At 34.8% G+C, this 14,141-nt stretch overlaps 1 protein-coding gene across 4 annotated transcripts in view; it reads right to left on the minus strand.

The window, feature by feature from the left end:
• Window positions 1–12,767, minus strand: part of LOC149772988 (uncharacterized) — a 42,230-nt gene extending 29,463 nt beyond the window's left edge. For 3 of the 4 annotated variants that reach the window (XR_016417517.1, XR_016417516.1, XM_089947017.1), the window contains exons 1-2: window positions 12,408–12,762; window positions 8,248–8,460 (exon numbers count right to left, since the gene is read on the minus strand). Coding sequence is in view for 2 of the 4 variants with exons in the window: in XM_089947017.1 (XP_089803143.1) it covers window positions 8,248–8,460; window positions 12,408–12,627 (433 nt within the window). In the remaining 2 variants the exon portion in view is untranslated. Of the gene's footprint in view, window positions 1–8,247; window positions 8,461–10,481; window positions 10,643–12,407 lie in introns of all 4 variants that reach the window. The other variant, XM_089947018.1, reaches the window with a different exon arrangement.
• Window positions 12,768–14,141: the final 1,374 nt, after the last annotated feature.

Below are 14,141 nucleotides of genomic sequence, written 5' to 3' on the forward strand. Positions count from 1 at the left end.
TTGACGTTGTCTTTATCTGTTAGTCTTGTGGTCCAATCAGCTGGCATGGTGAAAATGGTTTTGAGGGTTCTCATTATGCTATTGAGATCTTGTATTAGGGTTCCTGTTGTTAGGTTCATTACTTCCTGTATTATTTTCTGTGTTGGGGTGTGTGTTAGGTTTGGGGATGTTTCGGGTGACAGTTTTGTTTGTATCTGGAGTGTTATCAGGGTGGTCTTGGTTTGTTACAATGTGTATTGTAGTTTTTGGTTCTTTTGTTTCCTGATTCGAGGGTATGTATTGTGGTGCAATGTTTTCCCTTCTGATTCTGTGTGGAGAGTTTTGGTGCTCATTGATTGTTTCAGAGGTAGATTTTGGTGTGTTGGGGTTGTTTTTACAGATAATGTTTTTGGCAGAATGGTAGGTGAGGTGTTTTTCGTTCATTAAGTCCACTATTTGTTTCTCTTTTATTGCAAATCTGCATTCTGCCGATCTAGGATACTGGTTTTCTTTACAGTTAGCACATTTTTGTTTAGTTGTGTGGCATTCTCCTTTGTGTTGACCTACGCAGTACTTGCATCTTTGTTTGAATCTACATCTGAGGCCATTGTGTCCCCAATGCAGGCATTTGGTGCAAAATCTTGGCCTATTTATGTAGTTTTCCAGCTTATGGTACACTCCTGACTGTCCTAGTTTTATTATTGAGGGTATTGGCTCGGTAGCCTCTATAACTGCTTTGTTTGTTCCTTGTCCCTTGTGATTTTTAAGACGATAGACTTTGGTGGTCTGTGTTCCATTTGCTGTGAGTTTATGAAGTAGGAGTTCATTGCTTATGTCCTTGTTGTATCCGTTTAGTGCTATTACTTTTTTAAAGATAGTGGTTTTAGTGGGTTCAGCCAGATTAGTTGTGGTTTCACTGGGTTTGGAGTTCGAAGTGACTCGTGTTTTCCTTTGAGTGCTATGGTGTTTCTCTACTTTGATCTTTATTGGGCCTATAGTTTCAATCTGGATGAATTTTTCCACCTGTTGAATTGTGCTGCATTAGACAATCAGGTAGTTTCGCCTTGGTCTTATCAGTTTGAATTGTCCAGTGTGAATTTTGGCCAGTACTGTCATAATACTATTGATACTTAGACTAGTAATTCTGTTGCATCTGCTGCTTATGTATGGTGTGTTCGATGGAATGACGATTGTGAATTTTGTTTTGGGGGTTCTGTTGTTGTTTTATTTCCTATTTTGAGTTAACCTTACTTGTGGGAGGCTTTTGGTTGTTTTGGGGTTTTAGCGTGCCCTTGTCTTTACGTAGGTATGTGTTTTGGGGGTTTTGGGTTGTTTGGGGTCTTTGGGTTGCCTTATTAGTGATGCTGCTGGGTAGTTTGGTAGTGTCTAGTTCATTGGATTTGTTCCCATAGGTTGGTGATTCCACTGGTGTTATTAAAATGATGGTCCAGGAGTTTGGCTTGAGTGTATAGTTTCTTTCCTAATGTTTTGATTTATTGTTTTTTGCTTGATTTCCTGTTGTTGGTTTGTTTGCATGTTTCTAGGATTGGTTATTTCATTTTTGGTGAAGTTTGTGGTGCTGGTTATGGTTATGTGGTCTAATTGTGGGGAGTTTAAGGTAAGTAGGTTACTGTCAAATTCATTTGTTAGGTTTGGAATAGTGGTGTCTATATCTTCATTTGTGTGTGGTTTTTCCGCTTCCTTGAAGAGGATTGGCGATAGTATTGGCATTGTATTTATATTGTTCCCTGGAGTGTAGTTTTGTATTTCTAGTAGTTTCCGTTGGTAGGGTGGGGGTATGTGTTAGTTATGTCTTCTGGTTTGTGGTTTGTTTGGTCTGTGTTTTTGACCAGAAATTGGGGTCCCAGTGTGATGTTGGTTGAATTGGAGTTTGCTGTTGTTGGTACGACTTGCATTAATCTTGCTTGTTTTACATGTTTTATTGGTGCTGTTTGGAGTTGTGATACATCCATTACTTTTACTGATTTGTTGATAGAGTTGTTTGGTGGCTTGTGTGTTTGTGTGTTTGGATTGAATAGAGCCATTTGTTTGGACCCAGTTAGAATCTTGTAATAGATGTGATAATACTTCTTTACCTGATAATACATGTACTACATTGGAATTCTGTAAAGTTAAAATAATTCTTTACTTGATAATACATTACATTAGAAACCTGCAATGAATGTGATAATACTTCTGAAAAGCAGTTGAGACAAGAAGATAGTAAATGTGCAGTTAAAATAGACTATGATTGTGCTAAAACTAGTGTAATTTTAAAAGCTATATTACAGCATCCTATAAAACTACATTTGTTATAATTAAAATAATATTATATAAATGTTTCTGGTAATGGAGAAATACAAATTTTCATTCAACAACTTTTAAATTTATGAAAACAAACAAAATATCTCCATTGCAAGTAATCTGTATTCAGTTCACAAACAAATGATTAGGTTAATACCTGATATACTCGCAACATTTTTCATGAGATATTAACAACATGATGTTAAAACCTTTAAAATGTTATTGCCTAAATATCTTTAGAAGATGCAGAAAAAGATATAGAATTGTGTATATTTTTATAATTTATTTAGTCAAATTAAAGCAATTGAAGATCAAACAAAGTAACTCAGCAACTGTTTTTATTTCTATGTTATTCATTTCAACAAATGAGTGGCAATTGCGGAAAAACAAATAATTGTTCAACCATAATAAGCATTCCCATGACATTAAGTCTTTCCACCATAATAAGCATTCCCACGACATTAAGTCTTTCCACCATAATAAGCATTCCCACAACATTAAGTCTTTCCACCATAATAAGCATTCCCACGACATTAAGTCTTTCCACCATAATAAGCATTCCCACAACATTAAGTCTTTCCACCATAATAAGCATTCCCACGACATTAAGTCTTTCCACCATAATAAGCATTCCCACGACAATAAGTCTTTCCACCAAAATAAGCATTCCCACGACATTAAGTCTTTCCACCATAATAAGCATTCCCACGACATTAAGTCTTTCCACCATAATAAGCATTCCCACGACATTAAGTCTTTCCACCATAATAAGCATTCCCACAACATTAAGTCTTTCCACCATAATAAGCATTCAAACAACATTAAGTCTTTCCACCATAATAAGCATTCCCACGACATTAAGTCTTTCCACCATAATAAGCATTCCCACAACATTGTCTTTCCACCATAATAAGCATTCCCACAACATTAAGTCTTTCCACCAAAATAAGCATTTCTACCATATTTAAGTCGAAGGCTTTTTGTAGATAAAACAGCAAAATACTTTTAAATTAAAACTTTACTTTCCACTAGAGTTTTAATGACAAATAACCTGGTCTTTTCATATTATATAATCTTCAAAGTGTTGATGTAAACTGTGTCCTAATAAGAAGATAATAAGTCACCAACAGAGCTACTGAAAATTATTCCAAAGCATTTTTCACAATGATATAGGTTATTTTCTTCTACACTGAAGAAGTTAGTGATATAGTCTATATTTCGGGAAATTCACAAATTACTACATATCATATTTAACAGTTAACTAAGTATGCTATTGTCACTTATAGCTGACTTGGCTGAGAGGCTGAGTGAGCTTATTCAGTGACCATGCATCCCTCATGTAAGGCCCAGGGAGCTTATGCAATTGCTGTGTGTCCCTCATGTAAGGCCCAATGAGCTTACACTGTTGCTGTGTGTCCCTCATGTAAGGCCCAATGAGCTTAAGCTATTGCTGTGTCTCCCTCATGTAAGGCCCAATGAGCTTACACTGTTGCTGTGTGTCCCTCATGTCAGACCCAATGAGCTTACACTACTGCTGTGTGTCCCTCATGTAAGGCCCAATGAGCTTATGCGATTGCTGTGTGTCCCTCATGTAAGGCCCAATGAGCTTACACTGTTGCTGTGTGTCCCTCATGCAAGGCCCAATGAGCTTAAGCTATTGCTGTGTGTCCCACATGTAAGGTAAAGTGAACCTATGCTATGACCAAGCATCCCTCATGCTTGGTGCACCATGTATCTGCTGCTTGTTACCACTCTGTAGTCCATACTAGTGATGTGATTTCATTTCAACTTGGAAAAGGAACTTGCATCATCACAATTTGTAAAGAATTCATGATGAGCAGTATTCACATATATTAATTACGTGATCTTGAATCTGCTTGGCTAACTGTTAGAGTCCATATTTTGTATTTGATTTTTATCAAATCTAGCATATAACTGAATATCCTTATCATCTCAGATGAGTTCAATAGTGAGCATACTGACATCTGATTAGTCCAGCTTGTTAATACTCTTGTGGGTTTATTTCTCATCCACATTTGATCCATCTTGGTTAATAGGCTTAAATCCATGAGATTAATAGTCTTATATTATCAAGATGCTTGATGAGTGTGATCATGATGCTTGATGAGTGTGATCATGTGATCATGATGCTTGATGAGTGTGATCAAGATGCTTGATGAGTGTGATCATGATGCTTGATGAGTGTGATCATGAGTACCCTGAGGTTCTATTATCACTGTTGTATTATATAATAAGTGAAATATGTGCATATTTATGAGATGCCTTGCATCAGATTGGCTGAGCTTGCTGTCTCTCTAGGTCTAGAGCTATATTTATCATTTTCTTTATCAGTGCATTTTCCAGTGTGTAACTCTAGTACAGGATAACTCTATCCTGCCTAACATGGAACGTTTGTCCTCATGGACTATTTTGAGCATAGTGTATACAAAGTAGCAAAAACTTTCCAATTTCAATCATTACATGAACATTCTTTCACAATGAGCAAGATAAACATTAACCGTAACACATTTATGTATTAAAACGAACACTGAAATTAAGTGTTCCACAAACAAACTGTTTTGTACTAATCAACCAACATGTAGTTTTTTTTTGTCCATTGTGAGTTGAAAAGTCATGTTTTGTAAATGATTTTTTAAAGAAATTCATATTCACATTATTATTTTTGAAGGGTAAAACAATTCTAGATCAAAGCTGAATCGATCACTATTTAATTATTTTTTCTATCTCGATTAATCTTATGGAAAAAGTGAACTTATTTTTTTTACTTCTTCATATTTGTATCATTTTGTAAGCTATCTGCAGTACACAATTCAACAGTTCGATTAAAACCACATCTCCACTCTCATATGTAAAAGATCTGACAGCGACCATTTAGGGGTCATGTTCTGGGGACCTTTGATTCAGCGAATGGAAATGCAGCTTTCAGAAATCTGAAAATGAATCAAATCATTCGGCACACATTAATGCTCTTTGGTCATACTGTTGAGTCTTCAAAATGCAAAGATATGAGACCTCATCTACTTGGCTGATAAAATGATAAATTATGGTAACAACATAGGTCACCAGAACATGACCCCTAAGAGGTCACTGTTAGATCATCATGTAGGACAGTGGAGATCTGATTTTAAACCGATGCTGTGCATTCAGGAACAGCCTTTGCAAACACGGGGCCTGATTTTGGTTATTTTGGCTGTGCCCTCTGGATTTACACACTGGATACCCTGTGAGCATGGCATTTTGAAATAAACTTTTAAACATTTAAACAAGTTTTATATGATACTGAACTTAAAATTTTCTTCCATCTCTTTAAAATTACTCTCTCTCTCTCTCTCTCTCTTTTTCTCTCTCTCTCTCTCTCTTTTTCTCTCTCTCTCTCTCTCTCTCTCTCTCTCTCTATATATATATATATATATATATATATATATATATATATATATATATATATATATATATTACCAACATGCGGGACACTGTATACACATAACCCGATTGGGCCAAATCAGTCCAATCAGCCTAATGCCAGCCCTGTGAACATTACCATCACCATCGCAACTTCAACTACTTCTTTTGAAAGCTAAAATGAGTTTAAAAATTACTGAAAGTTTACACTTAAGTTTTCCGTGCAAATCTAATTTTTATGCAATATCTTGCAATTGAAAAATCCTCAGGGGGTGTTCTGCCATTTTACAGCAGTATTGACACAACACCATTTTTACTTTGGCCCTCATTTTTTAAAATTAAGAAATGTGAGAAAAGGAATCCATCAGTAAGCTTCATTGTAGTGTTATGACTATATAGTCTCAAACTAAGTAAGAGAAATGTGTGAAGACCAATAAGTGTTGTAAAATTCAACAAATAATTTATTTTCCAAGAATACAAAGTGAAAAATTAAAATGAACTTAAAGTATTGTGAATTAAATCCCAAATAGTCCAAAAAGTTCCATCCAGGACTCCTGCAGACTTAACAAAAGCAAATTCCATGACCTTCTAAAGCTTTTCCAAGGCCATTTCACAAAACTCAGAGACAACAATATCTTTAATTGTCAAGTAAAACTACTTGCAGCAGCATGGCTGGCTATATGAATTTTTGAATCGAATTAAATAGAAATCATGCAAGACCTACTATTAGGGGAACTTACTCTTGTTAGATAAAATGAAGCTGTTTATTGATCATAAATGTGTTGTGTTCAAATCAAGTTGTTTTAATCAGTGTCAAGATTCCAGGACTTGCAGGAACCCTGTCTATCACATATCAAAATGTACTGAGTATTCCTAATGAATTCCAGTGGTGCTCTAAACAAATTCCGATACTGAATGTGATTATGTGCCAGTAGTCTCAAATATGCTAATGTACCAACAGTCTTGATGTATCATAATGATATATTCCAAACTGTCCTTGAATAAATTCACAATAATTTCCATAATAGTAATTTAGTCTTAAAATCAAAGAGCACTTTGTAATTCCAGTGAATAATATATATATATATATATATATATATATATATATATAGTCATGGCATAAAGCCAAGTACACATTGCAAATTAAACATACATAACAGCAGGATAGGAAACTTTCACCCTTGGGTCAGATAATTGGGACAGCCTCATATCTAAAACACAATTTTTACCCTCATATGGAATTTTCCTATCCTACACTGTTGAATATGATGGATTATATATTTCTCATCCAAGCCCTATAAAACTTTACAAACTGGTTCATATCATCGACATGGAGTAAAGACAATGCATATTAATTTATATAATTCTATTATTAGAATGAATTTTCAACAGGATATAGTAAAATAGGCAAAATCAACACGATATCATTTTTGGCAGATTATTTACACAGGTTGTGTTCTTATAATAAGTCTTCAAATCAAACCAAACAAATCCTTGAATTATAAAGTTCTTGATAATATTTAATTCATTCTTCAACTGAAATACTGTTATTAGTTCTTTTAGTGCTATCTCATTTCTAAGTTTATCAACTGTTTCTAGAAAAAAAGATTTGGATTAATAGTATATAAATCTTCCAGTTCAAAAATTGTCACCATTTCATTAGCTTGAAATACTACTTTCAGACTTTTAGAAACAGTTTAGCACAGCTTTGTCTTGATGTGGAATTTCTAAATGTTATGGATCAAGCAGCTGGTTTCATAGTTAGTCTTAGCAGTATCATTTACAAGACAGCTTGTATCTTTACCAATCTTGTTATCCATACCTATTGTAAACATGGATAAATCACCCAAATTTTGTTATTATTACTGGCAGCAATATTGTTATCATTACTGGCAGCAATATACATTTCCTTTACACCATCACTTCTGATAATACAGCCTTGCATCTCGGTTGCTATCAAGAACACGACATTTTATACACATCCAGACTGGGCAGTGACCCAAGAAATCATTTCAAGGCTAAATACTATTGAAAAATCAATAAATGCATGATAATATGTTGACTAATGTTATGATGTATAGCAATATGTTGACTGATACTATAACGTGTGGTAAGGCCAAAAAATCTATTTCTTTCCTACTGCACTGGCTTTAAAATTATGGTAGGTAGGTAGGTTTTTTTAAAAACATTTTATATATATATATATATATATATATACAGTTATGATTGGTATAGATAATGTACTAAAGGCTTCAAGTACTGGGCAGAAGCTATTCAGTTAAATGTACAAATCAATTTCTGGAATTGTTAAAAAACAATATACTCTGGTAGGAAAAAGTGCTAGGGTTGGCAATGAAAACTGGGATGGTCAGCTGACTGGAAGGACATATTTTTTTGTGTCTAATATCTTGATTGATATTATAATGTATAGTAATATGTTGACTGATGTTATAAAGTAAAAAAAACAGTATGCCTAAAAACCCTAATACTTAACAAGATGGAAAAAGGACTTAAGAAGTTACTTGTGATTTTCTGTATACCTACCTTGATTTTCACCCCTCCTATAACTGCATAGTGCAATAGGTTTGATGTTTGGCCAGCATCTTACAAGAATGATCCCTATGACCACTAGCACAATGAACAAAGCAGAAACCAACACTATATATATTCTTGCCATGGATTGTGTATCTGTCACACTAGGTGGACCTGATGTACTAGTCTGCTGTAACGGTCTTGCACTCCTGGTTACAGGAGGGACTGTTGAGAGAAAAACAAAAGATTTAAATATACTGCTGCTCATCACATTTGGGAGCAGAACAGTTTTACTCACAGTGCAGGAAGGTAAGGATGAATTAGTCTGACAATACTGAACAGCATGCAAGTTCAAAATATACTTTAAATTATAAAAAAATTATAACATGATTAAATAAAATTCTACAACTAATGCAATATATTTTGAATAGTAGTCATCTTCTTCCAACAAAAAAATCAGTGACTTTAATAAATGCTGTTGCCATTACTAAACAGTTAGGACTCACTTTAAACAATACCATTCCTACAATGTACTGCATAAATGGGAAAACTAAATAAGGAGTCATACATTTCACCTATCAGCATACTTCCAGTATGATAGCTTTTCATGACTTAGATTTTTAAGAGCAAAAACCAGAATACTAGGCTAGCACACAAGGAATTACCATTCAATCTCTCAGTTTGGTGTGTGTGTTTAAGGCACACTGAACATGAAAGCTTTATCTTGCTGAGGCAGTAAGAGTAAAATGCAGGGAGACACCACAGCAGCCAACATGAGCTGAGTCAATAGCAGGAGTCAAACCCTCAGCCTTTTAGTTACATGTCCAAAGCACAAGAATGTCATGGCTAAAGAAGATTATGTTTCTGTGACAATCTTTATCTAAATTCTATAATTTTTGAGTAAATAATTGTTCACATTTTGATCCAGATAACTGCTTTTTAATTTGTTAATTAATTACAAGCTTTTGCATAGACTCTGAAAGTTGAAACAGTTGATGTACTATGAGACTAGACTGCTGACAATCAAAACTAACAACATACATTTTTAGCTTCATAAGTAATTTAGATTTTGTACTTTTTTAACTACAAAGCTAGACTTTTTATGCTGAACTTTGAAGTCCCTGATTAATCACACTTTAAAAACATTAACTTTTTATTTTATATTTTGTTTTACTGTATGTTTATTATGTGTTTTTCAAGATATACACTCTAAACATTGCTCAGTTTTGCACATTACAAAATTCAGCTTCTATGTAATTAATCTGATTTAACTTTTAGCCATGTTTTTTAAGTGGGACATTGGATAAGATCAATCATTGGACATACTCAACAATTAAATACATTTCTATATAATTCATACTGTAATTACTTGGCATGGCAAACTGTTGTACTATGTCCAGTGGGTAAGCGCATCATCCAATTTGTTCCATATATCCAGTGGACTGAGGCAGGAAGGTGTTGTTTCAACTTTGTTATTTACTTATATACATGTAAGATTTAATTCATAAGTTGGGAATGTGTCATTTGTTACTACATTTGTCATTAAATGGATTATTTCTCCAAAAATTGTAGTTTTGCTGGCAATACATTATTGATAAAGGTTTCAAGAAATTATTAAAGATATGTGAAGATTACACATTACCTCCTCCCTCTTTTTTATCAATGCAATGCAGTAACAATAATAAAAAAAGAAAAAGGTCAACTTTTGTTGATTTTTGGGGGCTTTATCTGCTAAAAAAATCTGAATTGCCTGCTGCCCATCAATCATCCTTAGACCAAGGAGATTTCAAAAATAGTATTTTTATGAAAACCTTCTATTGATATGACTCCTTTTAGGGTGCAACAAGTCAACATAGGAGTCATTGTGACCATTTTTTAAAATCCAGAGTATTGTTGGTGAAAACTTATGGCCATCCCTCTAGAAGAAGCGATGATAATAAAATGATCAAGATTGCAACTGTGGCAGCTATCAAATGTCATAAAGGTAACGTGATACTGAAGGAAATGAGCTAAATTTGATATACCTTATTACGTGAACATAGAAGATTAAATTTACCTGTAAAATTTGTCAATCAGAAATCACACGTGTTAAGAGTAAAAGACTGCAGCATACACTTCACTGAAAGAGATGCATTGTTTTTACTACATCTTACATAACATAATATTGTTCAGCCTTAGGTATACATTGATAAATATTGTTTAAAATTTTCAAAACAATATTGGTGTGAGTTGAAATTTCTGCTTACCTTCAGCATCCATCCTGGTAATGGACAACACAGGTTGCATAAATTGTACAAAACATTCCAAATTTGAACTGATAAAGTACAGTAATGGCAAGTAGGGCTAAGTAGCAACCCTCCCTCAACCCCATCTGGTCCTAAAATGGACAGTATATGTATGGGCATATCTGCAAAGAGGATAGAACCACAGAAAACAAGATTTATATTGATCAAGCTAAACAGACTTGCTGACAATCAATTAAAAAAAATTAATTACAACCTAATAATTAATAATAATTATAATAAAAATAATAATAACAAAAATGGACATGAAGACGTAATTTAAATCTTTATAATAATAAAAAACGAAAAGACTTTCTTGAACAAAATAGGCTCCATTTTATAGTGCACTAATAAGAGTGTCTGGAATTATGAGCAATATATTTGTTTCCTGAAGAAATAGTAAATAGCATAATACCCCATATTTATGTCCCTATAAATATTTAGATTTATAAATAAGCAGATTAACACAAAAATTCCTACTGAATACAAGCATCTTGCACAGGCAAAGAATTCAAAGTCTGTTTTGGCAATTACCTCCTTTCTTGTGATTCCATCCATCTATGTCAGGCACCTGATTCTATCAAGTCAAAAGGCAGAAAATAATGATAATACTCTCTTAACAGTTAGTTGGGAGTAGGGATAGATGTTATTATTAGTTTCCACATTTCAACTGATAGAATCAAGCACCTGTGCCATTCATATTTGTGTGGTATTTGGTGTATATTTGGACGTTTTCGGTGTAAAATGCCCTGCCTTTAAACGGGAGTAATTAAGTATTGTTTGGAGGCATTAAGTGTATCATCCTGCATCCTAATTATTTTATGCTACCCTCTTTTGGGTCAGTGTTATATTCACAATTCACAAGAGAATGCACGTCTCAATGTAGTCCTACAATGTTAGACCTCGACCCCGATATTTATGTCCCAACACGCAAAACATAAATATCAGGGTCAAGTTCTTACATTGTAGGACTAGTCTCAATGAAGTAATACCAACAACATTTGTTTGCACTGATCAACATCAAGTCATGCACATAGAATAATTTTGTCAAAAATCATTATCATCTGTGAAATGAAAGAAAGATACAGTTCGTGAAGAAAAAAAATCCATTTTGGTAATATTGTTTTCCAATCAGTAACGTTGGTCAAAATTTTATTAATGTCATCATACCATTGTAATTTACCTTGTAACATGCTTAATAATTTTATCATTAGTCAAACTTCTTGAAAAATGTAACTCTGCTTTGGTAAATATTTATACTCGGGTAATCTCCTTGTCTTTGACAATAGTTTTAACAGCTCCATTCCAATTAAAGGATCAATTTCTAGCCTCGACCTAGTCTGATAAATCAACCCCCCTGAATCTGTGTTGATACTGATGGACGATATGTTGGCCTGATGTCACCTATTCATTAAATGTGCAATTTTCCTGCATGCAAATCATTCCGAACAAACCTGCGTACATTTTAGACACATACCTATAACACTGGTCTACAACCAAAATGCTTCCGAAAAAATGTCGTCAAACTTGACTAATTCTGGGTCACTGAGAACGAAAATTATGCTTAAGATTGTTGATTGGCTCTAGTTTTAGAGATGATACGATGTGCAGCCAGAATTGGAAGAAAATAACTGCAACTTTTAATGAATCTGTGATATCAGCCCCTAACCCGAAAATCAATATCATCACAGGTGCGAGGCTGATTATCAGTCGAGCCTCGACCATGTAGAAGCTACAACATCGTAGCCAACCATTATCGGGGTGGGGGTAGGGGTGTAAGCACTCAAATTCAATACATGCCACCATCTTATAAATTCAATACATGCCACCATCTTATTCCGTCCTGAATATAACAAGGTACTTTAAAATGCCATCTTGGATAATACTCACCTGGCATATAGCCAGGACACTCGGCGATACATTTTTCTCTCGTCCGCCTTAGGTCAGCGTGTTCACAGATTAAACTACAAGATAAACACGTGTCGGTACTGTTTTCCCAATACTGGCCTGCCGGGCATGATACAGATCGGCCAACCACAGGATTAATAGTCAGAAGGAAATAAAAATAAAAAACGTATCTGTTATGAGTCACTACCATGATAGAGACCATTCATCTTAAAAGGATAATGTTCACCGATCAGGAAGTCTTTGTGCTATTTTTATCTATTGCATCATGTAGTTATATCACGTGAATCGTAGTTACGGCTAGTCTGGGTCCCTGCTTCGTATGCTCCCTGCGTTGCACTACGTTATAGATATAGCGGAGCATACGAAGCAGGGAGCGTACGAAGCGGGGAACCAGACTAAGGCCAACTGACATAATTTCGACGTGTCTGTCTACTGGAAATCCCCCAAGTCTGGTTCCTTGATATGTATGCTCTCTGCCTTCATCTCTGTATTGCAAAAGCAGTGTAACAAAAGTAGTATGAGGCGCAGCGAACCCGACTCATATGCATATCGATTATCGATTATAGGTCATCAACACATCACCGAGCTAAGGAGCGCTCTAAAAATATTCTGAACTTAGCAGCAGAGAGGGTGAACAGACCATTTGCTGGAAGGTCCATTTTTAAAAAATAAAGCTTCCTACGAAAATGAAACAAAAATAAGGCCAATAACGTCAAACCGAAGCCTCTAACTCACATGTGTCAAACTCAAGGCCCGCGGGCCACATCAGGCCCGGCGTACAATTATATCCGGCCCGAGAGAGAATTTTAGGCAAAAATATTTTTAATGGCCCTGCGATATAAAGTGCAAATCAAATTCCCTAATTAGCAGCCTTGCCAAATATCCAGCTCTGACAAATTGGCATAAGAGCGAAAATGGGTATGCCAATGATTTTTTATTATTAAAACTTTTTTCTGTTTTAATTTATATTAATGTTTAAAAAAGGTTTAATTTTCCGCTTATTGAATGTTTATCCTGTTCGGCCCACAACCTTACGTGTGATTTGAGTTTTGGCCCGCTGAGCGATTGAGTTTGACACCCCTACTCTAACTAAACCGAGAGTTTCTCAAATTTAGTTAGTTTGTTTTGTTACTTCATTTTTGTCGTTCATGTTTTTCTAAATTTTAATGCGTGTTTTTGTTTACCCACCGTGACTCTTATTTGTGGTCGCACCCTCTCTGTTTCTATATTGTGCGAGTAATTAAATCATTATTATATCAGTCTCTCAACCAAATATTTTATCAAGACCTATACGATATCGCGATCGAGGATAATGAGCAGCAGGGAGGGCGAACCATACAAAATTTAGAAGGTTCCAAATGTCAAAATAAGGTCTCCCCAAAAAAAAGGGTTTCAACTGGAAATAACGTCGACTACGTTTCAAGAGGAACCCTTGGAGATAAACCTCCTTGGGAGGTCCTCCTGAGTTAGTCCAAATACGATTTCTGGTTGAAAAACCTATTAATGGCGCTTCGATTACAAAAAATGAACCAATTCTTTGTCGTCGCCCTCCCTGCTGCTATGAATTAAATTTTTTTTTCAAGACCAACTCGATACCATGTTCTAGGATCGTGTAAGTTTATTGTTATAAACCCATGTGGGGTTATTTTAGCACGACTAAAGAAATTTTTTAATTCATTTATGTCCATATCGCCGCTACACCAGGTCTGATGAATA

Source organism: Sinohyriopsis cumingii, unplaced genomic scaffold, assembly GCF_028554795.1.
Source record: "Sinohyriopsis cumingii isolate HCF-2022 unplaced genomic scaffold, ASM2855479v2 utg000940l, whole genome shotgun sequence".
Classification (NCBI taxonomy): Eukaryota; Metazoa; Mollusca; class Bivalvia; order Unionida; family Unionidae; genus Sinohyriopsis; species Sinohyriopsis cumingii.